Below are 27476 nucleotides of genomic sequence, written 5' to 3'. Positions count from 1 at the left end.
TTATCAAGAGACACACAAGAGGGGACGGACCATCGTATCTGAGTACATGTCGTCATTCTTCCCCAACGTGATCGGGGAAATCACGGCATGTAGGGCACGGTGATAATCACTTTGCCTTGGGAAGACGGATCATGACCATGACGATGGACCATGGCGGCGCTCGCCGGACACGAATAGTGCATGCCGTAGTCAAAAAGTAACCAAGACGAAAACGGGAGACATCAAGAACTCTGAACCAAGATTGATGATTTAAATTGTGAGATCCAATCAGGAATGAAATATCAACCGCCAATACTATCTCACAACCTTCAATTAGCCAGTAAAAGTCATGAAGAAGGCTTCCGTATCTCAAGCCCCAAATTACTGCCGCTGTCCCAAAGTAAACATCGTGAAAAATACTGGAGATAATGTAGGTCTTGAAGAGAATGAAGGGAAAAGGGGGGGAAACGCCCGTCGGGAATCTGGTCCAACCAACTACACCTACACATCGTCGTCATCCCCTCCCCTCCCATACCGTACCTTATCCCAAGAGGAGACCAAAACACCCAAATGACATGCATGGCTAAGATTCTTTCATGGTTTGATGAACACATTTCCCCTCTTGGATGGCTCTTAGTAGGAACTGGGATTTTCTCTCCCGCTGGCTTAACCGCTCATGCTAAGCATCCTCTTCTCCCTCGCTTACTCTTGCTCAACTCTCAAGCTTGCCGACACAACAACCTTCACCCACCCACCCAACCATATTCTCACATCCAGGGCAAACACACAGACATACAACACTCACCGTTGGACCAATCGCCGTGGTGCCCCTTCCAGCTCGTACGAGGTCCTCGGCCGAGCCTCACAGCAGCTCTCCAATCGTCCACCGCCCACCACTCCGAATCCTTTGAAACCGCAACCGTGAGTGCACAGATGGTATTCGTAAGGCACGTAGGCAGCAAAAAAGAAGCCTATTGAGCCAGAGCCTCGAAATGAGCCAAGGTTGCTTGCTTTTCGCGGGAGGCTAAATCAGTCAGTGACCCATGCTTCAATTTAACAGCCGGCGGGAACCCGGGATGTTGCAGGCTGACAGACGGCTTCTGTCACTTGGCATATGGGGGAGGAGACAGTTTCAAGCTTCTTGAGTCATTGCAGATGTTTCATTCAGGTCCATCTATCACGATCTCTTCGTTCCGCCTAAACTGGCAACGCTAGTTTGCAATGAGTAACCGTTTCCCATCAATGAAGCTTGCTCAATGCAGCCACAGCAAATCCGATCCAAATACTCCAAACACCTCGGTAATGTGTACCACATTTGCGCCGTTGCCCGTTGTCCATCTTTTCCTGTGTGATGTCCATTCCATTGTCCCCAGAGTTCCTCAAAATGTCCACCACATAAAGCGCCGTTGGCATGAAAGCCATGAGTGGTAATAGCTGTAGAAGGGCAAGGAAAGGGTATATCTCGTCCAGTACTCCGTCCAAAATCCGATTCCTTTTTGTGAATATGAGCTAGTCAGCCCTGTGCCCCATTGGGGAAGGCTGATGCGATGCCGCCTTTTTGTATAACCTGATATGTAATCCGTCTAGGTGGCTTTGGTTGTGTGCTTAGCCATCGATATATACGACGGTAGTGCAGAGTCACCGTGTAGTGTGACCTGCGTAGTAAATTTCTGTTTAGATGCCCTTGCCGCGGATGACATCAACCATCCAGCCCATCTCATTGACCAAGTCGTCAAGGCCGTTATCAGCGGGGGCGGCAACCATGGTGTGAACACCGGGGTGAACCTTGATGCCGGGAGCCCGGGGCAAGCTGTAGTTCTGCTCCAGAGACGGCTTCCTGGTGCTCGGAAGAGACAAAGGCTGAACGAAGTTGGCATCGCTCTCGTTGGAGTAGCGATCCTCTTCGGTAGAGTCATAGAAGGATGGTATATCATCCTCAGGAGAGATGGGGCCAATGGAGGAGGCGACGCTGGAGTCAGACGAAAAGGAGAAGCGCGAGGCGGATGGTGCCGTCGCCAGGTCTCTCAGCGTCTTGTTGACGGGAAGAGGAGGGAGAGGCGAGTACTTCTTCTCGCGTGTGAGAACTCGCGGGGCGTGCACTACCGGCAAGGTGCTGTCAGAGTGAGAGCGTTTGAAGGGCGGTGGTGACAGGCTGGTCGTGTAGGGGTTGACCTCGTAGGCCGAGTTGGCAAAGTTCTCATCATCGTCTCCCTCCTCGGCAATGTCGTCGGGGATAACAACAGGCGGACGCCCATATGCGCTAGAGGAAGCGCTGGAGAAGGGGTTCTCATCGGAGAGGAACCGTCTCAGGGACTCTGGGGAAAGATCGCGAGTTCGGCTTCCCTCAGATGAACCGCTTCTGTTGTCATCCGAAGAAGATCCAGAGTACGGTGAAAGAGGGCGGTCCTCATCCTCGGATTGGCGGCCACGCTCAGCAAGTCGGCTGGTGGACGGCTTCCTGTTGAACATGCGACGCCAAGACGGCGGCGGGGAGGTAGAGCCGGCGCGGGAAATGGATCTGCCAGATTGTGCGGCCGGTGCGGAGCCCAGTCTTCGAATTGAACCGCCAGGCACTGGTGGTGGCGGCCTGGGCGTAATGAATTTGTCTTCAGGGTTCATGGTCTTCTGTTCACCAGGACGGAGCGAGCCCAACGATGCGCTCCTCTTCCTCTCGGCCACTTCGTAAGGGACATCCAGAGTGTTGACAGTCTGTCCAGGAAGGTAAGGGCAGTTGGTGGTGGTAGGCAGTGCCGGGTTGTGCGACTCTTGCGTTCCATCAATCTCGTACTAAGACGTGTTAGTGCGCAGATCAACCTAGCCTCGCCAGATAACCTACATAGTAGTAGTAGGTGTTTCCCATCTTCAGGCCGCCGTTGCGCTTGGTATCCCTCGCACCCAAGTCGTCGTCCAGAACAATGTCCTTGAAAGTGTGGCATCCGCGCCATTGGCCGCGATCTCGTCGAATATCTCGTTCCATGGTGTATGGTTTGGTGAAGTTGTCCCAGGAGCCGACCAAGTGTACTGTTCTTACAGTCGGATGAGTCTGACTACATAGTCGTGATGGTCAGCGAAGGGAAGTAGAGGGGTTGCTTCTGGTAATATATATGAAGAGCAAGTGAGAAGGTATGAAGCATGATGCGAAAGCCAAGACACCAGCCATTGGGCTTGCGCCGAGCATCAGACCTGGTCCCCTGTCCCCCACCCAGGAGCGGACGAGGTGCCGATCACCGTCGGCGACGATTTTTTTGGCTTTGCAAGGTGTTTGACGGAGTTCTCGGAAGGTTGCCGCTGAGAAGCTGGTAATGGCAGGTGAGAAGGTGTGAGGGGAGGAACGGGCGCAGGCCAGGGCCGGGGAGGTAGGGCATAGCATAACCCGATATAAACTTTTCCATCCGACAATGTTCGAAACATGAGCCCAAGCAGACGGTTAAGCAGAAGCAAACAACCTTCGGCGCCGGTCCCCGAATGCTTTCCCCGACCCTTTGGGGAAACCGAAGAGATGTGTGTGAATGCTAAATGAGGAGAGGCAGCGAACTCTCGCAGACCTTGTGCTTCATTCGGCCGTACTGGGATTTGTGCAGGAGTCATGTAGGAGGCGTGATGGGACGAGGGGATCGAGGCTATTGGCCAGACATACAATTATGCGAGTTCGAACGAGAGGGCGATCGATCTTGTTGGATTTGGAGCGAAAGCGACGCCAAAGTTTCGACCAGCGAACGGGAGAAGAAAACGAAAGCGAGATTGCAGAGAATTAAATAAAAGCGACTCACAGCATGAACGTAAAGAGCGTCGTTGTAGGGTCCATGATGGGAAGCTAGAAAAGAGGCGGAAGCCTGAATCAAATAGGGTCGCGGGGTGTAAGTCTCAATTAATGGAATGTTTGTCCCGCTGTGCCGCGTCTGTTGGTACGGGTAAAGCTGGGGAAGGAGGCTTGGATCTGCACGTTGGCCCGGCCGGCGTGGTGTAAGTCGACTTGGCCGGCGTTGGTTGGGATACCACAGTCTAATTCGATATCAATGAAACGCCAGGAGCAGTCCCATTCTGTCTGGATAGACGCAGAGAAGCACCAGGTTGAGGACAGGCGAGGCAGATTTGAAATTGAGGGACAGGGTGGGCGGCCAATGGAGGGGACTGGATGTGCGTGGAAGCGCCGTGTTGGTGATCTGGAAGGGCGAAGTCGATCGCTGACTGGCGAGCGCTTAGAGAAACAAGCGGGCGGGCCCTAGGCATGCAGAGCAAAGACGGCAAAGCAGGTACGGTTTCTAGGTTTGGAAACGGGCGAGGTAACGGAGGAATTGTAAATGTCCAGATGGGGTGTTAGAGGTTGAGATGGTCGCCAGGTACCCCGTCTCGAGTAGGTTGGTGGTGGACTGGTGGTTGGGTTTGGAGCCTTTGGCGGACCGGTTTGTGGGAGGATGACGGAGTACGGAGTACGGTGTATGGACAGGTACGGGATAGTTGTCGAGGAAGTTTCTTTCGAGGTCGCTCTGCAATAAATATGAACCTCGGACGGAAACGGGGGCACGTCTCGCGAGCCTTGGACGGAGTTGGACCCAGGATCTTGTAAGCTGAAGCAGTAGCGCGGGTGAGAGAATAATTAGACGGTGGTAGCAGAGATGCTCAACAGGCCGGTCTGACCAGTGGAAGAGCGAGAGCCAAGCCAGGGTCTCCCAGTCTATTTGAAGGGGCCCTCGACGGGCACTAGCGAAAGACAAGAGCTGAAGGAGAGGCGTGGTGGGCTCTTGTGGATTACCGAATGGTCCTTGTACTCGATCTGGCGACGCTTTGAGCGCCCGCAAGCCCCCTTCTACCTATGGTAATTCCGTTCGACCCGCGCGAAGCCCCAGTCGGAGGAGGCGTCAATGGTGAAGGTAGTTGGACCAGATTGGGAAGAGATGAGGCGGCGACAGCGGCGTTGGGCGACGTAGGCAGGAGAATCGTGGCGTTCCAACTTTGTACACAAAAGTAGACGGGCCTTTCCTGACGCAGTTGGTAGCGTGGCAGAGGCTGCTGAAGCCCTCGCGAGGCCTGAAGAGCAAAGGCGAGTGTCCGTACTCTGTACTCCGTACTGCGTAGCAGTTCATGCAGCGGGCTACTATGGCCAGGGCTAGCGAAGGCTCGACAGGCCATGTGGGTTGAGCTTGACTCCTTGTTCGAGGTTGAGTGCCGGGTGCAGGAGCAGGGGGATGTTGCCGTGCGGGAGGATCTATTGGACGATGTGCTTTAATTAAGGTCCGTTATTGTAAGGTACCGTGCAGTGGGGATTGGCCAGAAAGCTGCGAGGAAACAACCTTGTAGGTGACTTTTTGACTGGAGCCCTGGAGACTGGAGCCCTGAAGGTCGATTTGATCAAGGTGACGTTGGGACCGTCTCAGGACCGCAAGCAGAAAAAGACGGCGGTTGGCTGTTGGTTCGTGGCGTAGCCAAGTGTTGGTTTGGGTATCTTTGTATCTCTCTATTTGCGGCGCAAGGTGACAGGGCAAGGTGAAGTCGAGACTCGAGACTTGAGGCGGCCGAAAGATGGCCAAGCCATTTGCATTTGAGACGGCTGACGGCAACCAAAGGTCAGAGAAGAGAGCTCTGTGTACCTTACACGCAGTACCTGGATAGTTGATGATTTGTGCATGTGCTTGTGCGTATGACATACTACGTACACCGTTCTGTACCTGCAGGATGCAGCCTGGAAACCGTCAGAGCGAAGCACCTTGCGTGCGCCTTTCTTGCCTCAAAATGTCGACCGTGACAAGCAGACGGGAAAACGGAAAGAGCAGAGGCATTCGTTCCTGTCTCGTTTGGCGCATTCGTCTTCCCCTTTGAGAAACAACTATTGCGGAGCGTCAGTCATCCTGAAAAGTCTAGCTACCTACCTTAGGTAGTAAGCACGTACAAGAAGTAGGTAGGTGTGGTGGCAGGCACGCCTTCCTTCTGCCTCTACCTTACTCTACGTGGAAGAAGGCAGGTACAGCACGACGATGATGATGCCAGTTTGGGTTTGTGTTTCGTGTATTCCTTCCTTCCTTCCAAATCCCCCGTGCCTATTCCCCGAGCACACCACTCGTCATACTGGGCAGTCACCACTCACCACCCAATCCTCTCCTTCCACGACAACGCTCAGCGGGTGAACCGTGTCAGCCCCGGAGCCAATCAGTTTCGGTCTCCCGGTACTGTGGACGGCGAGAAAGCCCCACGCCGACCTCCGTCGGCCTCTACGCCCAAGACTCCGAGACCGCGCCCTCCCTGTTGGTCGCCCGTCACAACCTGCCGTTATCCGACTTGATATATGCTATACTCCGTACTGAGAAGCACAGATCAGACATCCAATATGATGCTGAGAGAAGCGCCGCGGGCGATCAAACAATACACATTCGTCAGCAGGCACGGCACCCAGGCGGCACACCTCGATCGATCAAATTGGCTGTATCCGCATGTGCGGTGTATCGTGTACCCCAGCCAATACCTGGTTTCACTACCAATGCTTCCCGACCCCAGATGTACCTCTCGACGACATTGGACGAAGCCCACCCGACTCCTATACTGCCAATTTCACCAGTGACCTCACTTCAGTGCTCCACAGCACACCACACGATACACTACAAACACAACAGCACGCCGTCGTGGAATCTCCGCGACATCCGTGCTGCATTTCAGCATGAAAAGCAAGCCTCACATGATGCCACCGACCACGACGTCTCCCCAATGACGTGCCTGTCATTCAATCGTATTCCGGGCCTCATCGTCAGGCCGATGCTCTTGTGGTATCGCCGACGTGGCAGCCCCCAGCTAACCAGTGTTACTGATTTGATCCAAGTTGACAACAGTCTAGACATGATCCCCAAGGGCCAAATACCACCTCAACCCGGACACGCAGCAGTGCAGCAACCCAGGACAACCGCATTGTCCGTTGCCCCGATGCAGGGTCCCATTCGGCGTCATACCTCGATGGCCCTCCGTCGAGATATGCAAATCACGGCCGACTGGTTCCGGTGCAATCGCCATTTCCATCCGAGTCCAGCTGCCTTTGACCGCCAATGTCTCACTCTCTCACAGATGACCGGCTGGTAGATAGTATCCTGCGGCTTGGTGCCAATAGCTTGTTGGCGTTCCCGGCCCTAGTCGCTTCCGTCGCAGCTGAATTCACCCAAGCTAGGTCAACGGCCATGGCTATCGCTTCTCGACCATCGAGATGAATCGGGAACCCGCCAATCCAGATCGGACCTGCGCCGAACTGGAGTCCGTCGACGGAACATTACTATCCACTCCACCACCACCAATGATACTACATACATACAGACCGGATCGTGACAGGCGTTCAAGCCATTGAAAGCGGTATGTCTCCGCTGTGGGGTGGTAGCTGCGGCCACCGAAGGGCACTAGCGCAAGGAGCTAGATGCAGAAACCCTGCATTTATTCCTTTATGGTGTTGTGCAGCTCTCTCTCGCGGCCGGTAGCAGACCTGCAATGCCAAACGCTTCCTCGTCTCTCCACAGCGTTGACATTGCATAGCTTCGCGTTAGAGACCTCCTGCCACAGATCTAGCGTCGCCTCTGGTACCGGTGGAACGGGAGACTTTGGTCGTACACGAATGGCGCATCATCTAGCCGTTGGCCAGAGGACGGCAGCAAATGCAATGGTTGCATCACACAGGGCGGGCAGCAGGCAGCTCTTTCAAGATGGATCGGAATGACTTGGCTACCTAAATCTCACGTCCCGGATGCCCGCGGTGCCGCACAATCTACCTGCTTGCGTCTTGGAGTCGTACTCTTTGCAAGCTCGATATTCTCGAGCTGGCGTCAAAGGCTTGAGCATGGCTACCCACCACGATTTACGCTCGTTTGCTTTCTTCATGCGACGCGGCGCCGAGTCGAGACCTCGTGATGAGCGACTCCCAGACCGCCGCCGACCTGTCTCGTGCAGAATCGGCGATGCCTCAAACAGTTGTGGTTGCCCAATAACTCTAATCTCGAACTGAGCGACGACTTCGTAATCGGTGTTAGGGAATAGCAGACTCGGCCGGCAGACTGCACCCTCCACTCGGTTCCGCAATCTGCAAAGACTGCAAGGTTTCAATGGTCCTAGCTTAACGGTTACGGCCGACTCCATACTCGTCTCAACTTGACTCGACAGCTACGTTTGTTTTGCAATTCTCAAACAAAGCGGTAGAAGCCGACTGTGCGCGCGGCCACAGCCTGGTGCTTTAGTATTTTTTTTCACGACTCGGATCCATTCTATCCACGTCACAGGAAACATGTTTGTCGCCGTCCTCAGTTCGTCTGTACTGCATTCGACCTCTCCAGACCCATCACCCGCTGGTTGTCTAAGCTTCTCCCCGGCTCAAACGAACTGTCATGTCTGAAGATTGGAGTTTGCCACATAGGTCCTGGCTGAGGCACAGTGTCGCAGTCGAAAACTAAGAACTCCGGGGGCCGTCGGGTGCCGAACAGTTCATTGGCTGTCGTGCCTCCCTCGAGGTAACGTCTGGAAGCCAACAGCCGTTAAGGGTCCAACCCAAAGCCAGAGTGGAATGAACCCTTGTTCACACCCAATCTCCTGGTTCTCCTGAACGAGTGTGTTGTAAGACATTCAATATCACCAGAGTGTCCACACTGCGGTGGGATGTCTCAAAAAAAGCAACGCCGGAGCAATGCTGTGGCCGTTGGTTTTCAGGAGTGGGTAACAATTAACTCAAACTTCCCGACCCTTAGCGCTCCAACTCGAACTTGCAATTGTGGCTCGAAGAAGCGCAGTTGTGTGTACTACCTCGCAGCCGTGGACCTGCTATTGCGTGGTACCGGACGAAGCCATTTGCAGTCATACCAGACGCCAGATGTTATCTCGTAATTGCTCACCTCAGGCAAGCAGGGAGTAACAAGCACGGCTATATCCACTCCGCCTATTGCGGTACGTGTGAGTGAACCCAACTCGAAAGATCAGCATTGTTCCCCACGATATCCATCCAGCTTGCGGCGCCGACTCCCCGAGGCCCTGACCCGTTCGAACTCCGCGTCCCCGAACTTGTCAAGTGTCAAATCAATCAAACAATCAGGCTCAACCTGCCTCAATGAGGCCTCCCTCCACTGGCAGTTCTTTGGGGTTTCCACTGGAAAAGCACGGAGGTCGTTGTGATCATGACAAAAATAATGGTCTTTTTCCAAACGCGCACTGAGTTCGAGTGTTGAGTGAGTGGGAGAGATAGTCTCCCGGGTGTCTCCCATGCCTTTGTTTCGTGGCACGGTCTGGTGTCTCCAGTTCGCCGCCCGTTTCAATGTGCGCGCGTGTGCGCATGTGTGTAGGTGCGCGCATCCCGTTTATTGTGAGTTGTTCTGTTCTGTTTCCAAATATCATTGCACGAACGGGTAGAATCCTTCCAGGTTACCAGGAGGAAACAGATTGTCGGATGATCCTGATCCAGGCGTGGCGGTGCAATGAGAGACTATTCTTCATACAAAGCAAGGTACAAAGTTGGCCGTCGTAATCGTAGGACGATATGGAGTTGCAACTTGGCGAGAAGTCATATGTTTTGACGCAATGTTCATTAAACATTATGATTAGAGAGGAACGCCAGTCCATTCTAAAAAATGTGAAGAAAAAAGTTGGGAGAGAAAGCCGGCTCGGACCCACGACCTTCCTGTGATCTCGAGGCCCGTCATGTAAGTGCAGCGAGGTACCTAACCTCAGGTGGAGGATCCCAAAAGCTACATCGCCCTGTCGCCAGATTTACTAGTAACCAAAATGTATAAAAAAGGAGAGAAGCCGCCCACTATGGCGTCACTTGTGGTAACTTGCTCGCCACTCAAGGCTGCCCATCTCGGCACTCCAATGATGGGGTGTTAAAGGCACAGTCATACCCGTTCGGCCGTCATCTACAACGGACGCTGCTTCCCGTGGAGAACCTACGAGTATTCTGGAGCCTATGAAGGATTGTAACTTCAAGGCCCGTGGGAATATACGTGAGGTGGACTGGTAGAGAGTATTCATGCCATGGGTAACTCATCAACCAAGGGGGCGAATTTGCACGCTCAATCAGGAAGATACAGATCCAGTCAAATCAGGGGTCGTCTAGTGCAGCAGCAGTAGAGACAAGCAAACAGGCAAACAGCGTAAGCAGTGTAAGCAGGCCTCAAGACAGACAGTCAGAGAAATAATGCCCCAAGCGTTCGGACGACCGAGAACTGAATCACCCCTCGTTCGGAAGTTACATGTCTCTCCAACTCCGATGAACTACAAACACATTGATGGTACCTATTCTGTGACTGCATGCTGCAAAGCTGATGCTGCTGCTGCTGCTGCCTGCGGGTTATATGTAACATGTACGAAATGTCGAATAGTTCCAACGTCCTGCATATGAGTACCTATACATAAGGTACCTGTGTCCCGTCTACATCTACGTTTGAGACGCCGCACGTCGCCAATTATAGAGTGGTGCTGTCGCTTACATGTTGAAGGTGTGTACCTAAGGTATGTGAGAGGAGGATGAATATCCCCGTAGTGACATGGAATCGCTAGGAAACGTCCTGCGGTTAACTCTTTTGCTTCTCTGGGTAACAAAATACAACATGTGGACGCCAATTCAACTGAGATATGGTGTATGCAAATCTCACCCTGTCAAGACATATACTGCGTCTACAGAAAAAGGTTGCTGAGTACACGCTTCAGAGATGAGAGCATGAAAGCATGAAAGATCTCAAGGGATTCATCATCTAAACCCCCTAGGAACGAGGATAAGGAATTATTATAGTCTTTCCATTAGTCAATGTAGTTGTAACCGGGTTATCTTTGTGTGTTTCGTCCCCCCTCCTCTTCCCTCATCCCTCATCCCTCACCCTCCCCAGCTCCTCCTATTCTTCGTTGCCCTTACAATTTCCCTCCCCATCTCAAAGGATATCGGCGGGCGGACACAAGCCTTGAAAGCCCCAAAAGCCTTGTTTTTAAAAAAAAAAAAAAAAAAAAAAAAAGAAAGGGGGGGATTGGGTTGGTAAACAGTAAACCTCACATGCTTGCGAGTGTGTGTACAGTTGAGAAGAACAAAAAAAATACAAATTTCCAGGCCAGTCTTTCTCTTCGTTGGTCACAATACTTGAAACAGGAAACAGAAAAAAAGGACGACCTGCTCCTCAACCCTTTAATCGAACGTGTGCCATTGTTTCGACATGATTTGAAAAGAAAACGCCTCATTCCCAATGCTATCCCTAATTGTAGTTAATTGTATAAAGTGGTGGCTTGTTGTGTTACTGCGTGCAAGAACCAGGCTTTTCCTTCCCACAGGTATTGTATGTGCGAATCCAGAAACCGGTCTCGACTTTTTTCTTCTTTTTCTTTTCTGACTGATTTGGCATTGTGGTATCGGGGCAGGTTGGGTTGTTTTACAGAATCGAAAAAAAGGGAGCAAGTTGTATTATATGTGTTTTGTTTTGTTGTGATTTCATATCGCCGAGGGACCCTTTTATTCGGACTTGGCCGCCACCGCGGCTCCCTTGCCCTTTGACGCCAGCAACCGGTTTTGCCTGTCGCCCTTGTACCGCGTATCGAGGGCGCGGTCCCAGAAGATGAAGAAGGGCTGAGAGAAGTTGGTCTTGATGCCCCACGTCTGGTGGTGGATGTCGTGGTAGGCGGCGTTGTTGCTCGTGATGTGCTGGAGGGGGTCCCAGGGCAGCGCGTAGCCGCAGTGGTCGTCGACGGTCTTGACGGTGGACAGGCAGAAGAACAGAAGTCCCTGCCTCGCGCTCATGCCGGTGAGGAGAAAGCCGATGCCCGCGCCGAGGGTGTCGAGCAGGAAGCCCTCAAACGGGTGGTTGTAGAGGGCTCCATAGGCGTAGGGGACGTAGAGACGGTGATGTCTCGAGTGGAATGTCGCTAGGAGGTTGTTGTGTTAGTTGAGCTGTTTGCCACCTTTGCGCCGAAATACCCCGGGAGCCATTCGGCCGAGTCGGAGTCCCGAGAGGTCGGGGGAGAATTTGGGTCATAACTTACTGTACATCCACTTGTTTACGTGCATAAGACGGTGGAGGAAGTACTGCCATGTGTCAAGGATAGAGATGGCGGCGAAGAGCTGGAATCCAGGAATGACGAGCCAGTAGATTGCCTTTGCGACGAGCAGTTCCCAGGCGGCGAAGACGGGGACGACGGCGTGTGATCCGTCGAGCTCGGTAGTGAGGAAGGGGTAGTGACCGCCGGCGAGCGCACCGGCAATGAAGGGGTGCGTTGCGGACATGTTCTTTGCAAGGGAAGCGGCGTTGAGGCCGAGCAGGCCGAGGATGGTGGGCAGGGCGCGCTGGGCGACGCGGACGCGGGTGGCCCAGACGGCGACGTCATAGTTCTCCTTGCCCGTGAATTGCTCCTCGTCAATGTACTCGAGGAAGACGGACATGCCGACCTGGATGAGCTGCTGGAGGAGGACGTCGCGGGCGACCTCGTAGCGGGAAACGTGGTTGCGCTTGGTGATCTCTTCGGGGGTGTGCAGGCGGTACTGCGGCCAGACATCGTAGACGTCAATGACGTGGAAGAAGAGGGACAGGATCCAGTAGACGACGATGGGCAGGAAGATGCGCAGGTAGACGTCGGGCAGGCCGGGAATGAGGTCGGCATAGGGCTTGAGGGTGTATTCCGGCAGAGGCGGGAGGTCGCCGACGGTCGACGTGAAGTTTGCCGCCATCGTGGGTGGGATGGTTTCGTTTACCATGGCGGTTTTTCAGGTTCGGCGGTTTCTCTCGTTTGCTCGGTCGATTCGGATGTGGTGGGATTAGCGATTGCGTCGGTCAGAGGAGGATTGAGATGTATGCTCGCGTGCGTCTCAAGGCGAAGAATCGGAGGAACGCAGATTGAAAGAATAAAGTAGGGAATGACGGGTTCGTGTGGCGGATGAGGCGGTTTGTAAGGAGCGGACGGAAGTTGGATATATGAGATGCCAATCCTTGGGGGTTGCCTGTGGCAGGTAGGTGGGTGGATGGTGGTAGGGTGGAGGATGTCAAAGCAGAGAGCGAAGCACAGGGCTGAGACGGAGCAGAGCAGCAGCAGCAGCAGGGCGAGCTGTAATTAGTAGTATGCGTAGTAGGTAGTTTGGTAGTGAGTAAGAGGACGTCGGGAGACTGGTGGCGAGTTGGTTCGAGGTTTCACTAGCTTGGACTAGCATTGGCCCTTGTTCGCAACGCGCCCAAAATGTTGCAAGTATTCGCTGACTGGAGTGACTTGCGCGCCCGGTGCATGCGGTGCTTCAATGCGCCAGATAGCAGATACAAATGGAGTTTATCTGGGTACCTTTGGTCTGTGGATTGTACGGATACCCAGTTGAGTCTGATTAGCGGCGACGACGGGGCAATTTTTTCTCCCTCTACGGAGCACGCAGTAGTAGATCTCTTGCAAATATCCGTACTCTAGGTACTAAGGTAGGTATCCTTACGCAGGCGTCGCCGCGCCGGGTTCCCAGGCCCAGGAATGATGCGCTTTTATCAATCTCGCTTGTGAAAAGGCGCGGGCCTCTCGCCTTTCGACCGTCTCCCGGCTTTTGCCACAGATCGAACCACAACTGTTCACTTGTCTCCTCGGCCTTTCGACCTGGTCAGTTGTACCTGACTACCATTGTGGTAATAGTCTATATCCACGGCCGCGGTATCCGGTTAGTGAATCGTCAACAATACGTCAAACGCGATGCCTTTCTTGTATCAAATCTTCTTCGTGGGCTTGTAATTCAAACCCTTCTCATCACGGACGGACTTGCCTCGAGTACCCGTCACGGGTTTGGTCGCGTAAATTGCGGCGGGCTCTGCGGGCTTGCCCATGCTGTCATCACCTCTTTAACCATGTGCGGCTTGCTACGCTGCCGTGTCAGGCCACCGGGCCCTCCCCTGTCGATGCCGTAAACACGCGGACGCTTCGGTAGCTTAAGTAAGCCCGTGTTACCGCGATGCGATCGAGTGCCAAGCGCCAGATGGTGTTGTCTCCAAGAGAGGGGGCTTAGGTAAAACCGTAAGGCAATTTCACGAGCATGATGCGCCCACTATGGGCTCGAATAAGCGCCCCCCTTTTTTTTTTCTTTCTTTCCAGATGATTCAACAGCAGTACAGAAAGCCTATCAGTGAGACCAAAACAACAAGAAGGACGAGTGAAGAATGAGAGGATGATGAAAGGTGACGAGGAGTGCTGACAAAGGAGGATCAACTTCATTGTTTTGTCTCAAGGGCGGTCCCTGATCATGAATGCCATCCCACTCCCAATCCATGTGTCGGGCTCATCATAAAACACCAGACGATGTTACACGTCAGGAGTGTTCATGTGACCCGGAAGAACTGGTTGGTGTGAGTCTGGGCCGGGCTCACCGCTCTCGACCAGCCGCAGAACGTAGTTGAGGCTATCCCAGCTTCAATCCCATTAAGCCACGACCTGCGGTGGGAATCGTAAAAGGCCCTCCAGCGGCAGCGGCGCCGTCAAGGGCTCGATTCAATCCACGGCTTAGGTAAGACATCCAGTTCACCTCGCCAAAATCAACACTACATGCCCCAGATCATCCGGTCTTGGCTGAGAAAATGCCACAGGCTTAAAGATGCTCATTGCATCTGAAGCCCAGTGAAATTGATTGCTTCACTATATCTTCACCTGAATGATGAGATACGGATAAAAAACGGTAAAATACCATACTGTCGCAGGATACCTTGAAAGGCGAACCTCATCGGGTTGATATCTCTTCAGGCTCTGGTCCCACGTCCCGCACCTTCAGTGTTCTCGCCCTTCGGGCAACCCGCCATGATGTTAGGGATCTGGCGGTGATCAAAGGCTTGAGCACTAACCGCCTTTGGATACGGATACAGGAACCCGCCTGGCTTTTTTTTTGCCGCCAACCCAAATCAAGACTAGCTCAGAAAACCCCACCAAACACAGTCCCTCCCACTTGCCAATTTTGCGAACACTTTTCGCCCTTCAAAAGCGACCCCTCTCCTTTCTGCTCGTTCCTCCTACTTCTCCAGACCCAGACAACAAACTTCCCGTCTCGCCAATACCTCACCTCCTCGACACCTCAGACAAACCGCCAAGATGATTATCTACAAGGTACGTCTATTTTATCATTGCCAGACCACTTCTCTCGAGGACTGTGGACGACTTGTGCAGCCAGGCATAGCTGTTTTTACCCCTCCTTCGGAAATCCCCCGCCATGGGACGGCCGGGGGGTTTGAAAAAATGTTGATGTTTTGAAGATGAGGATCATTTTCAATATGCTGACCGAACAACTGCGATACAGGACATCATTACCGGAGACGAGATCATCTCGGACTCCTACGACCTCAAGGACATCGATGGCATTGTCTTCGAGGCCGACTGCGCCATGATCACCGAGGGCGCCGTCAGCGTCGGTTCGTGAACCACCCATCCGCCCATGTCACCCCTCCCCGCTGGGCGCTTACCCCGCGCGCTTCCCAAGCACATCGAGACATACATTAGAAAAAACAACATTCTGACAGAAGCGACTTTTGCACAGACACCGGCGCCAACGCCTCCGCCGAGGAGGCTGACGAGGGTACTGAGGACGCCGAGATCAAGGTCAACAACATTGTCCACTCTTTCCGCCTCCAGTCCACCCAGTTCGACAAGAAGAGCTTCCTCGGCTACCTCAAGGGTGTGTGAAACCATCTCATGTATAAATAAAGGCATTATTGGTGTACTAACAAGCTCCGCAATTAGGCTACATGAAGGCTGTCAAGACTGCCCTTCAGGAGAAGAACGCCCCCGCCGAGAAGATCACCGCCTTCGAGAAGGGTGCCCAGAAGTACGTCAAGGAGACCCTCCTTCCCAACTTCAAGGACTTCGAGTTCTACACTGGCGAGTCGATGAACCCCGATGGAATGTAAGCAAAACCTCCCTCTCCAAGACCTCCCTCGTCAGACCCGCCCAAATGATGCTAACCTGTAGACAGGGTCGTCCTCCTCAACTACCGCGAGGATGGTGTCACCCCCTACATCATCGTCTGGCAGCACGGCCTCGAGGGCATGAAGGTTTAAATCTCGACACGGAATCAGTTCTTTCCCTGTTGTTTTTTCTCGAGATTTTGTCGGTGTTTGTTTTGGAGACCGAAGAATTTGACGTCTTACAAGAAAAACACCTTTGCTATAGCGTACCACCCATCTGCTTTGGCATATATCCCTTCAAAAGCCCCCGTAGCAAGCAAAAAAATAAAAAGCGCACACCCGGCGTCGGCCGTGCTTATGATCATATGAACGAAACAACTTTTTTGCCCTATATACATGCTCGACGAGCTTCATTTTATATGAACACTTGAAAGTGATGCTCCCATAAAGTGGTTCGATTTTTATTTTGATACTACCCCGCAATGTGAGGTAGTCCGACCATTAACAAAACGCCGCAGAATGCATTGGCCGACTGCAGAGGGAAATGCATGCACCAACTCAGCCTCGGAATCGTACGTGATGCCCACCAGCCAGCTTCATCCACCACCAACACCACCCCAAAAAGCCTGCCCAGCTCAAAACGTCGGCTTGGTTGCCAAGGGGATCGGAGGAGGTGCATCATCGTCGTCCCGAGGCGAAGGCGCCGGCGGTGGTGCCGGTGCTCCAGCCAGCTGTGGCTTCTTCTTTGGAGGCGGCGGCGGAGGCGGCTTCTTCTTTCCGACTGCGCTCACCAGCCCAGGCGGAGGTGACAGCGGGCTCGGCGCCGGACTAGGTGCCGTGGTTGTGGTAGTGTCCGCATTAGCCCCGGCCTGCTGCTTCTGTCCGACCTGGTCGTTGTAGAAGCTCTTTGCCTTTCCGGCATAGTTTCCCGCCTTTTCCGTGATGCCGTATTTCTGGTTAAAGTTGTTGGCGCTCTGGTACCCGGACTTGACCTGCTCGCCGTGCCGCTGACGAAAGTTGTTAAATGTCGACGCGGCGGACCGGGCGTCCGAGACGGAGACTGATGACGGGTTCTTGTGGAAGTCGGCTGCGGTGCGCAGCGCGGCTTGCTTCTGCTCTGTCGTGGTGCCTTCTGTCGGCGGCGGGGTGGAGGACTGATGGTTGGTGACGGCGGATTTGCCCAGCTTGGCGAATCTATTTTGCAACTCGCTCATGTGACCGCCCCCGCTGGCGCTGCTGCTGGTGGTAGGCGGAGGCGGCGGCGGTGAGAAGGCTCCGGCCCGCGGAGGTGGCGCGGGGCTGCTGGCGTTTGATCGGGCCGGTGGTGCGGGCGCGGACTTTCCGATGCCTAGTGCGGATACAGATACGCCTGCTGCTCCTAGTCTGTTCATCGCGTTCTGGTTCAGGTATCCGCCGCCGCTGCTTGACGCCGGTGGTGGTGCTGATGCGGGCGACGCCGGCCTAGCTACCGACGAAGCGGAGGGTGTTCTGGGCGGCAGTCTCGGTGGTAAGCTCGGGGGCGGCGGCCGTGCGGCACCGGCTTGACCCGGCACCGGCGTCCGTCCGTCGGCGCCATCCTTTCTTCCCGGCGGGGGCGGCAGATGGGCGGTTGAGAGGCCTGTGGTATCTGTGCGCCATGGCTTGGGCGGTGCCGCTTCTTCCTCCACACCTTCCTCGTGTTGCTGCTGGTATCGGTTCGAGTCGTCGTACGGCGGCGGTGGTACGCCAGGCGATGTTGCGTTGGAACGTGATGGCGGGGGCGGGGGTGCAATTGTTCCCGGGACACGCTTCGGCGGCGGTGCAAAGGTTGAGGGATCTGTGAGGGACGATAGGGGTCTAGCGACGCGCTCCTCTCTGTCGCTCTCCGTTTTCCTTCCCAAGAGGCCGTTCTGTCGTGTGTCTGGTCAGTTTCCCGTGGCAGTTGCAGAGACGCCCGCCCGGTGACATACCACTTGGCCCTTGAAGGTGGTGCCCGGTTTCTCGGGGTGCCAGCCATTCTTCATGAAATTTCCAAAGTTCGACGACATTATTGCAGAGGCTGGGTCGAACAGAGGGAAAGGGGGAAGAAGTGTTGCTGTTGACTCGTGCCCTTGGCGTGTGGAAAGGGGAGATTTTGTCGACGACAGGTTGTGCAATTAATGTAAAAAGCACCGGTGGAGGCTCGCATTGCGTCGTCCCCGGCGGTGGTTCTCTGTCAGCGCTCCATCCTGGTTTCCTGCGTGACGTCGCCCGAGGTGCGTGGCAGTGTTACCCGCTATCGAAATCGCTAAAATTACGGGTGTCGCCGTGCTGGGCCGCTGGACTGGGAATTCGGGGGAGGGTGGCCCCCCGCTGGACGCCTTGCGATTCAGGCCTTTTTCCCCCTCCCCCATTCTCGGGGGAACAGACCCCTCGGTCGATGTGCCTTACCAAATATTGACTTCCGTCGCGTCCGTCGCGTCTTTGGATATGGCACTTTGTCCGCCCACTTAACCACGAACCTCTCCCTGACAAGCCCACCAGTCAGCCGATTGAACATGATGGCGCAGCGCACGATAATTGACGTGGAACTTTTGACAGAACATCTGGGATACGCACCAATTGTAAGTCTACCATTGGCACTGAAATTACGCGACGCCTCGGAACTTACACCTCCTCTCAGTCGCTCCTGGACAGCATCATCAATAATGTCAACGCCGTAGCCGACAAGACGCTCGACCGCGTCGAGCAGGGTCTTTCGAAGGCGCCTCCGAAAGCGCTCGGGTTCGAAAAGGCGCTGAAGCAGAAGAAACGGTCTGCGGACGAGGTTGTCGACGTCGAGGAGACGGCGAAGCTCGAGATCGTCGACGGCGTCCACAAGCTGGAGACGCTACTGTGCGCCGCGATTGACAAGAATTTCGACAAGTTTGAGCTTTACGTCATGAAGAATATTCTGAGCATTCAGCAGGGCCAGCGAAACTGGATGCGCCTCGCCCATTACGACGGTCTCGACTTCAATGCCACTCACGAGGACGCGCCGACGAGGGAAAGCCTCGATGCGCTGAGAAGGAAGCTACAGGCCAGCCAGCGGCTCAACGTGATGCTACACGCCGAGCAGGCAAAGAATGCGGCGCTACTGGTGAAGCTGCGAGGGGTCATTGGTGGTAAGCCTGCCGGATCCAGGGCTTCGCTGGTGGGACAGGTCAAGGTTGAGGGGTCCGACGACAGGGCGCCGTTCCAGTTCCTGCAGGAGAAGGGCGACTTGGCAGACGGGGATTTCAAAGCGCCTATAACGACCACGACCGCCTTCAACATGTCGCAACTCCAGGCGCTGCGCGCGTTATCGACGTCGCTGCGTAACATCATGCCTGACCTTAAGGACCCGTCCAGCACCGAGGACGGCCCCGAGAAGCAAAAGAGTTGGAGACGAGAGAGAATGGAGTATGTCGAGGGGGCCACGCGGAAGCATCTGGAGCATGTGCGTGGGCTAGAACTCGGCAAGGATGGCGATGTGCGCGATGGCGAGTGGCAAGGTGAGGGCAGGAAGTTTGCCATGGGCGAGGTGGAGGGGCTGGAGCAAGTGGTTGCCGCGCTCGGGGGAGGTTCCGGGGAATCTACTGAGCAGCCCGATGTCGACGCAATGGACGAGTCATGAAGTGATTATTCGGATGTCAACTTCTTTGAGAAGATTGAAATGAACTCACAAGCTCGCCACCCACAGAGCATGCCCAACGGCACCGTCGTCATCTTAGCTGCGATGCCTGGTCAGGCGATTTGGCTCTTGCGCAGAGCGACCACTCGCTTTCCCGTCAGCGGGCTATCACTCAGACGGATCCCAATCAATGTTGAGGACTGAAGGGAAGGCGGCAAATTCGACCGCGCCACCTGCTACACCCATAGCAGGATAGAAACTCGATGTGCCTGAGGCAAGTAAAGCTCGCTGCTTCACTCAGCCAAGCACGAAAAGTTGCAGGGCAGCTATTTAGGATACCGTCACCGTTGGGGCATCGACAGGGAACGAGAATCCACATGGATCAAGGCCATGGTGTCTTGCCAATACTAGCTAGGCTAGAGCAGACGACAGATGTCTCGATGATGCAGACTTCTCTCATGTCGAAATCGCTTCAGGAGGGCCCCGCGTCTCTTCTGAAGAGGATTCGCAAGGACGCAGAGCATTGGAGGTATGAGCAGAGACATATCACAACTTGTTGGGTTCAATATACGTGGAATAAGATGCGGTTCAACCGAGAAGGATGGCAAGGAGGAAGGACAGACGGAGAGAAGAGAAAACTCAGGCTCTAGGCCCATTCTTGGAACCTGAACACATAAAATTCGTTCCTACCTTGTTTTTCACCTGTGGCTGGCAAGAACCAGATTTTTACCTCGTGACCAAGGGTCGCACTCAGTCAAGGAAGGAAGTGACGCCCCAAGTTGAAACGGGGTTCCTGCCTCTAGGTGAGCTGGGATTTCCAAGCGAGGCAAGAGGTAGACGGAAACTAATATCTGACTTCAGGAAAGAGCGGTGCCTGCCTAATTACCTAATCTCGACCCTACATCACCGCGACACTCTGCCGTTTGTTATTGCTGTCAAACCCCATCCTCATCAGCTCCACCACATCGCGCACCTCTCACTTCTACGGCATCACCGACCAAGATGCCGTCTCATCTACCCGAAGAGATTTTTCTCGCAATCATCAAAAGCCTCCCACATCCCGAACCGACCTACATGCGCCCCAGCGGTCGAGACTATGCCACTTTGTCCAACCTTTGCCGCGTATCCAGAGGTTTCCAGAAAGTTGCGGAGCCCTTTCTTTACCATACGGTCTGGCTTTCGGATTGTAGCTTCAACCGTTTCCTTGAGACCATCAAAAGCAAACGCTACCTAGGAAGATACGTCAGGCATCTCACCATCCCCCGTGGGCTCGATCACTCGTGGGCCGAGAAAGACCTTGAAGAGCAGTTATTCCAGTTGCAACGCTCTGCCGAACATGGACATTTCAAGGCCGCCATTGATCGTTATAGAAGTGGTTCTGGAGAGCTCTTGCGTTTCCGAGGAGCTCCTCATATGCTACTCCTGGCCTGGCTGCTTCCAGAGGTGGAGATCATGCATTGCCTGTCAGATGATGGGCAGATGGAATTGATCGGCGAGGTGGAACAACCGGGACCCTTTCCCCGTCTCCGAGAGGTCCATGCCAACCAATGGGAATATCTTGAGGATCGCCAAAGCTTTCGGCTCTCTCGATGGGAGCCCTTGCTTTTACAGGGAGTGGAGGCCTTTAGCGGAAGGGGAATCGAGTGGAATGAAACGGAACAACCCCTAGCGCTGAGGTCGGTCTGCCTGTTTAACTCGCTATATAAGGCAGCGGACTTGACAAACCTGCTCAGGTGCTGTCCCGATCTGAAGGCATTAAGCCTAAGATGGGGCAAGGCCTTCGACAGCATGTTCAATTACGGTGGCGGCGTTCCCGAGTGCAATGAAATCGGCGAGGCTCTGCGTCAACATGGAAAGAACCTTCGTAAATTGGAGCTGGACTGCCGCCCAGAATTCGAAAAGACGGATGACTACCATGACCCTGATGACGTCGTGAGACTGGGACGTATCGGGTCACTGAGAGAATTGACACGGCTCGAGACGCTCGAGATTCCCCTCGATATGCTGCTGGGGAGTGATGGCGGGCATGGATCGAACCCAAACGAAGGGAACATCGAGGATCAGTCAATGACATCAATCCTGCACCTCAGCAATGTTCTACCGAGCTCAGTGGAGGTGCTGGGGCTGCTGGAAGATTCGTCGAAGAGCGAGGAACGTTTAAACCTTCAGGTACAAGGCTTACGGGCAACTGGGAGCATGGTAAAGCTGCGTTCGGTTACGGTCCTCCGGAGCGAGGTGATCCCTCTCGACCGACATGAACTGCTGGCTGATGTTCTTGGGATCGAACATAAGGTTAAGGAATCGAAGAGAACAATCAAAATATCGGACCAGGCGGAGATTAAAATAATATGGCTCTCCGAGAATACTATGTACTTTGGCAGCTCCCATCTTTGAGTTGTGATGATGATGGGAAATGGGCGACACGGTCGCTTGCCGCTCAATACCACACTTTCAATCTCACCACTGCTATTACTGCTGCTGCCGTTGCTATGTTGTTACTCCTTCTCTCTACATCTTCCTTAGCGAGTATGCTCTTGAAAGCATAGTCAGAAAATAATCATACATCCAATGAGTTCCAATCTGATGGGTCCACTTCTGCTCTATTTTGTCGCCTGCTCCGATGTTCAAGGTAATAAAACCCCGTGGTGACCCGGATCCCACTTCCGGGCCGGGTCATGAGTCGGGCGGCATCACGGCGCTCTACTGGACCGGAGTCTTCCGTGTAAGACACATTCCCTGAAGGTCTTACGGATATATTACTTGAGATAGACATTTCAAGCCACCAGGCTCGAGGTGTTATTTGTCAAATGATGGAACGGAGTCTCACTGTGGGCAAATTACTCGGACTTGAGGCTACTAGTCTAGCTCCATGAGATTTGCTCCTTGCTCATTGTATCACGATAGCAATTCGCTTGGCTAAAATACGCATTAAAGCCGCTGCATCCATCGCACCGCTCGCTCTTCTCGCCTCGTCGAAATCAATATCCCGAGCCTTCCTGGTCTATCAACCTGACTCTCGGCTATCCTCGCAAGCCAAGACAACAAGGTCTAGCACCTACTCTTCTGGGTGTAGCCTCGCATCTCCGCGTACGACCTTGCAATTGAGTTTGCTAGACCCTCTTCAGCACGCCGAAAGTAATGGTTTGCAGGATGTCTGCGAAAATGCTACGCTGGCCCGCGAAACGTCGAGACTCGAAAGCGTCATACAAGCATCTCGGTCTTGGCTTGCATGGTTATCAACCGTCGACCCCTCACTTTTTGCCCTTTAGGTTCGCCACGGCCAAGATGAAGATTTTGTGCGATTCACACGGCGGGAAAAGGTGAACGGAAGCGCGCAAAGATCCGCCAGAGATGTCTGTATAAAAGCGTCAGACGCCATTTGCTCGTACTCGTCTGAACGACGGACGCTTGTCAGCGAATCGGCTGTGTTCAATTCAAAAGTCATCATGAAGTTCACAGCTTTACTCGCCGTAATCGCCCCGGTCACCGCTCTCACCGGTAACAATAGGATAAAGACGCCCCGAGACGAAAAGGTCAGCTACGAAGGCTACCAGGTCTACCGCGTATCGACATCCAACGCACCACCAAACCAACTCGCCCACCTGCGCTCGTTCCCGTCCATTGACCTCAAGGGCTCCGTCGAAGTCGCTATCCCGCCCAGCGAGGTTGAATCACTCAAGGCTCTGGGACTGCTGGACGACACGCAGCTTCTAGACGATGACCTCGGACGGGCGATCAGGGCCGAGTCCGAGGCCGAAAAGAAGCCCGTCTTGACCAAGAGGGGCGAGCTGCCGGACCTGAGCTGGTTCGACTCGTACCACGCGTATGACGACCACGTACAGTACTGGAGGGACCTCCACGCTGCGTTTCCCGACAACTCGGAGTGGCTGGACATTGGTGCCTCGTATGAGGGCCGCAACATATTCGGGCTGCGGCTTTGGGGAGGCGAGGACACGGGGACGAAGCCCGTTGTCCTCTGGCACAGCACCGTTCATGCCAGGGAGTGGATTACTACAATGGTATGTGAACACATCCTAGACGCTTTTGTAAGTGAGGGTGTTAATGCCCACGAGTAGACTGTCGAGTACTTGACCTACCAACTCATCGACGGCTACAAGTCTGGAGACCAAAACGTCACAGCCTTCTTCGACGCTTACGACTTTTACATTGTGCCCTTTCACAACCCTGATGGTAAGTCAAAAGGTGTGTTACCAAAACTCCATCCAAATCACTCATGGAACTCCCCCTCCGTTTCTAGGCTTTGTGTACAGCCAGACCACAAACCGCCTCTGGCGCAAGAACCGCCAGCCGCGCTCCAACACGACCTGCATAGGCACCGACGGCAACCGCAACTGGAACTTCCAGTGGGACTACCCCCTCGAGGACGGCAGCGTCTCCGCCGATCCGTGCGGCGAGACCTTCCGCGGCCTCGCGCCGGGCGACACGACCGAGAACGTCGTACTCTCGGCCCTCTCGCGGGAGCTAGCCTCCACAGCTACCAACTCCACCGGTGGCGGCGGCATCAGACTCTTCATCGACTGGCACAGCTACTCGCAGCTGATCCTCCTCCCCTGGGGCTTCTCCTGCGACCCCGACGTGCTGCCCCGGAACCTCCAGGCGCAGCGGGACGTGGGCGCGGGGTACGCCGCGACGATTGCGGCGACGAGCGGGGAGACCTACGAGGTCGGCCCGTCGTGTGAGATTTTGTACTATTCCACGGGCTCTGCGAGAGATTTTCACCACGGGGCGCTGAATGCGACGTACTCGTGGAGCGTCGAGTTGCGGCCCAAGAGCGGGGGGAGCGGAGGGTCTGGGTTCATTCTGGCGCCCGAGTTCATTTTACCCACGGCCGAGGAGCATTGGGAGGGGATCAAGTATGTGCTGGGTGCTGTTGGCAAGTAAATGTGGACATGTCATGGATGGGGCGCTGCTGGGTAGACTGACGTGCGTACGGCGTGATTCAATATTCTGAAGAAAGACGTATCGAAGGGACGTTGGACCGGTATCGACTGATATTGTCCGTCTCACTTTCTTCTCGTCGCATTGACTATTTTCTTAGTGACTCTATGAATACCCTCGCACCGCATTGGCCTTTTTGTCTATGGTGAAGAAACACAAGCGTCAATATACGATGTGATAATGTCACTTTACAAGACTAAGAGCATGCCATGCTGGATTCCCAGATGCATGACTTGGGGATCAAAGGTATCTCCAAGTTGTTATACAATGATGATATCTATTTGTATAGTACAATAATCGGCTGAGAATCTACATGTGTATTCTACGCCTCCTCTTGCCCCGGCAATAGACGGTAATCGTGAGCAAACGCCCAGAACCCGTGCTTCGAAAAGCGACCCGCCTTGTCCGCGGCCTGAGGCCTGGCCTGCTTGCGGACGGTATCGACCAGCTTCTTGGCCCCCTCAAAGTCTTGCCGATGGACCAGAGACCGCAGCAGAGGGTCGAGCAGCGGCAAGCCGGGCCAGATCCCCCAATCATCAAGGTCGTAGACGACCTCGAGCGCGCTGTCGAGGTCGCCGGCGCGGTGATAGTTCTTGATGACGCTCTCCCAGAAGACGCGGTCCGTCAGGGCCCGCGTGCGCGCGCGGCGGTCCGCGACGAGGGCGCGCAGCGAGTCGAGGTCGGGCCGATTCCGGTTGACGTAGTACTCGACCAGCATGGTGCACATCTCGGTCGACGGGTGGAGGCGGGATGCGCGGAGGTGCGAGAGCAGCGCGGCCACGGCGTGCTTGCCGCTGTCGCCCGCCCGGACGAGGACGTGGAGCATCTTGCCGTAGGACTCCTGGTTGGGCTCGATGCCGCAGGCGGCCATCTCGGAGAATACCCTGTCCATCGTCTCCCGCTGCTCCTGCGGCGTCTGGTCTGGCAGGTCGCTGAGGGCCGCCTCCATGATGACGGTAAAGGTGGCCCCGTCCGGCGTGATGCCCGCCGTCTTCATGCTGGCGAGGATCCGGTCCGCCTCCTCGTGGGCCCCCTTTTTGAGCATGCGTGATAGGAGCATGTTGTAGGTGTAGACGTCGGGCGTGATGCCCTTGTCGGTCGCCCAGTCCAGTACGGTACGGATGACCTCCATGTTATCACGGCGGAGCAAGCCGGAAATGGCTGCGTTCACGTTGGAAATGCCAGGCTCGACGGCCTTTCCTTGCGTGCCGCTCTTTACTGCCATGCTCCACAACCTATCCATCTCCTTGAGGGCACCCAGACCGTCATGTTCGCCGCCCAAAAGGCCGAGGGCCGAGATCCTGCTCGACCAGATCTGCTGGTCCAGTTTGACACCTGCGTTTGTGATGAATTTCCACAGGTTCTCAATCGGCTCCAACCGCCTGGCCTCTTTCCAGCCACTCATCATTGACGTGTACGTTCTGACCGTCGGGGCCATGCCCAGAGTCTTCATGTACGCCAATATCTCCTCCGTCAGCTTGGAAAAGCTTGCGCCTAACCCGTACTTGCTACACGCGAGGAACAGGATGTAATCGAAAAGGTCCGGAGAGCTCTGCAACCTCAGGGTCCGGTCCTTGTCGTTGGCCGGGTTGATCAGGTCTCTCCAGGCCTGCTGGATGGCTGCAGTGTCGTTTGCACGGAAGACGGTCTCGAACCGCCGGTGCCACAGGGCATAAGAGAACCGCACCGCTGACTTGGCTTGATCGGGTTTGCCTGGAGACACAGTATCCAACTCTTTCCACGTTCCGGGAGCCACGCGCGTCACCCTCCAGTCCGCCCGTGGTTGGACGTAGCTCCAGACTTCGGCATGGTCGCGAAAGAGCTCCTGCAGCATGTCCTTATCGAATTGCTTGACAATAGGATCCAGTGCTTCCAACAGCGGGTGTGCCTCCAACCTGGCCTTGCTGATCATATGCTTGGACTCAGACAGCAATACGTATGTGGCTACGAGGGCCGGTCCTAGGCCTGACGTTTCGTTGGCTGCAAAAAAGGGGAAGAGCGCGCGGAGGAGTCTATCGGGTCTCTCGGTCCCTAGCAAGTCCCGCCGTGACGTGAGCCAAAACACGGGATCCGACTCGAGGCCGCTGTCTGCGCGCTTCAAGCCCGAAAAGTGTTTCCAGCACTCCACTAGATCCTCCAGCAGCCGGTCCTCCACAGCCTGGTTCTCCGGGTCCGCTCGAGTTGAGATGATTGCTCGCAGGAGGCCATTGATGAGTTCCAGTCGCCTCACAACCCTCTTGTTATTTATGTGAGTATACAACTTGCATATGTCTACCGTTCGGGGGAGGTCGGCGGCCTCTATCGTCGCAAACTTGATTCTCGTGATTTGTTGTAAAGCTTGGCTGGCTATTGTTGTGGTAACCTGAGGCAGATAGACACCCGACTTTTGCGCGGCCACCAGAAGTTTTGTGGTTATGAACGTGTATGCCTGTGTCGCGAATTCCAAATCGGAGATCTTCTGCTTCTGTCTCTGTTGTAAGAGTTGGCTGAGCTCGTCGGTAAGTGAGTAGAGCTGGTTGACGCCCGGGCCGTTGCTAGGAGCCGCCGGCGCGGGCTGCTTGCTGACGGTCTCTTCAAATAGATCCAGGACTCTCTGCTTCGCAGTCTCGTTGCCGCTGCCCTTGTGCTTCCTCGTGGGTGGTCGTGGCGCTTTGGGTTTCGGGGTTCGGGACGGCTGGTCCACGGCGGCGGACGGGAAGCTTGTCGTCGAGTTCGGTCGGACCGCGCCGATTGTAGCCGCGCCGGCCAAAAGCCTCGAACGGCATTGGGCGCATACCGTCCTCGAGGCGAGCATGGCGTTCGTCTAGCCCTCGGGTGCGTTGGCGGGTTGAATTGACTTGGATGATGTTGCAAAAAAATACGTCGGGGCGTCACTGGAAAAGCTGCCGACAGCGGGAGGAACGCACGCCGATTTAGCGGCCCGGAATCCCTGCCGTTGGTCCCTGCGGTAGCGCTCCATTCGGGAAGCTTGGGCCACTTAGCATCATACAAGAGCCTCTGAGATGAAGCCGTGAGATGATGAACTTTGCGACGCGCTGTCAAGTTGCATGAGATGTTTACGAATAGTATTGACGTATTCAAAGGTGGATGAGGAGCAA

General features: G+C 54.7%; 11 protein-coding genes across 11 annotated transcripts; 6 read left to right on the top strand and 5 right to left on the bottom strand.

Moving 5' to 3' along the window:
* Positions 1-1653: 1653 nt before the first annotated feature.
* Positions 1654-2956, bottom strand: CPAR01_13917 (uncharacterized protein; the record flags this gene model as incomplete). Its single annotated transcript, XM_060498169.1, has 2 exons — positions 1654-2766; positions 2816-2956. The coding sequence occupies 2 exons, from the start codon at positions 2954-2956 to the stop codon at positions 1654-1656; spliced, it is 1254 nt and encodes a 417-aa protein (XP_060342903.1).
* Positions 2957-5076: 2120 nt separating this feature from the next.
* Positions 5077-7166, top strand: CPAR01_13916 (uncharacterized protein; the record flags this gene model as incomplete). Its single annotated transcript, XM_060498168.1, has 5 exons — positions 5077-5113; positions 5227-5389; positions 5935-5969; positions 6095-6895; positions 7027-7166. 5 exons carry the CDS (start codon positions 5077-5079, stop codon positions 7164-7166), a joined length of 1176 nt encoding a protein of 391 aa, XP_060342902.1.
* A 4253-nt stretch (positions 7167-11419) lies between these two features.
* On the bottom strand, positions 11420-12655 carry CPAR01_13915 (fatty acid hydroxylase superfamily protein; the record flags this gene model as incomplete). Its single annotated transcript, XM_060498167.1, has 2 exons — positions 11420-11829; positions 11947-12655. The coding sequence occupies 2 exons, from the start codon at positions 12653-12655 to the stop codon at positions 11420-11422; spliced, it is 1119 nt and encodes a 372-aa protein (XP_060342901.1).
* A 521-nt stretch (positions 12656-13176) lies between these two features.
* On the top strand, positions 13177-13350 carry CPAR01_13914 (uncharacterized protein; the record flags this gene model as incomplete). The annotated part of the gene is made up of 1 exon (XM_060498166.1): positions 13177-13350. One exon carries the CDS (start codon positions 13177-13179, stop codon positions 13348-13350), a length of 174 nt encoding a protein of 57 aa, XP_060342900.1.
* Positions 13351-13368: 18 nt separating this feature from the next.
* Positions 13369-13751, bottom strand: CPAR01_13913 (uncharacterized protein; the record flags this gene model as incomplete). Its single annotated transcript, XM_060498165.1, has 2 exons — positions 13369-13545; positions 13683-13751. 2 exons carry the CDS (start codon positions 13749-13751, stop codon positions 13369-13371), a joined length of 246 nt encoding a protein of 81 aa, XP_060342899.1.
* A 1096-nt stretch (positions 13752-14847) lies between these two features.
* On the top strand, positions 14848-15962 carry CPAR01_13912 (translationally-controlled tumor protein; the record flags this gene model as incomplete). Its single annotated transcript, XM_060498164.1, has 5 exons — positions 14848-15015; positions 15206-15317; positions 15443-15580; positions 15634-15808; positions 15878-15962. Coding segments are annotated over 5 exons (678 nt in total), but the record flags the coding sequence as incomplete, so codon positions are not given.
* A 482-nt stretch (positions 15963-16444) lies between these two features.
* On the bottom strand, positions 16445-17836 carry CPAR01_13911 (uncharacterized protein; the record flags this gene model as incomplete). Its single annotated transcript, XM_060498163.1, has 2 exons — positions 16445-17698; positions 17759-17836. 2 exons carry the CDS (start codon positions 17834-17836, stop codon positions 16445-16447), a joined length of 1332 nt encoding a protein of 443 aa, XP_060342897.1.
* Positions 17837-18328: 492 nt separating this feature from the next.
* On the top strand, positions 18329-19422 carry CPAR01_13910 (uncharacterized protein; the record flags this gene model as incomplete). Its single annotated transcript, XM_060498162.1, has 2 exons — positions 18329-18391; positions 18451-19422. 2 exons carry the CDS (start codon positions 18329-18331, stop codon positions 19420-19422), a joined length of 1035 nt encoding a protein of 344 aa, XP_060342896.1.
* A 999-nt stretch (positions 19423-20421) lies between these two features.
* Positions 20422-21813, top strand: CPAR01_13909 (uncharacterized protein; the record flags this gene model as incomplete). The annotated part of the gene is made up of 1 exon (XM_060498161.1): positions 20422-21813. The coding sequence occupies one exon, from the start codon at positions 20422-20424 to the stop codon at positions 21811-21813; it is 1392 nt and encodes a 463-aa protein (XP_060342895.1).
* A 1052-nt stretch (positions 21814-22865) lies between these two features.
* CPAR01_13908 (zinc carboxypeptidase) lies at positions 22866-24321 on the top strand (the record flags this gene model as incomplete). Its single annotated transcript, XM_060498160.1, has 3 exons — positions 22866-23438; positions 23496-23610; positions 23678-24321. 3 exons carry the CDS (start codon positions 22866-22868, stop codon positions 24319-24321), a joined length of 1332 nt encoding a protein of 443 aa, XP_060342894.1.
* A 379-nt stretch (positions 24322-24700) lies between these two features.
* CPAR01_13907 (pentatricopeptide repeat domain-containing protein) lies at positions 24701-27172 on the bottom strand (the record flags this gene model as incomplete). The annotated part of the gene is made up of 1 exon (XM_060498159.1): positions 24701-27172. One exon carries the CDS (start codon positions 27170-27172, stop codon positions 24701-24703), a length of 2472 nt encoding a protein of 823 aa, XP_060342893.1.
* Between the last annotated feature and the right edge of the window lie 304 nt (positions 27173-27476).

This window comes from Colletotrichum paranaense (genome assembly GCF_030867605.1).
Source record: "Colletotrichum paranaense strain IMI 384185 chromosome Unknown Scaffold_14.1, whole genome shotgun sequence".
Classification (NCBI taxonomy): Eukaryota; Fungi; Ascomycota; class Sordariomycetes; order Glomerellales; family Glomerellaceae; genus Colletotrichum; species Colletotrichum paranaense.
The sequence above is the reverse complement of the archived record's forward strand: the minus strand, read 5'-3'. Positions and strand labels throughout refer to the sequence as shown.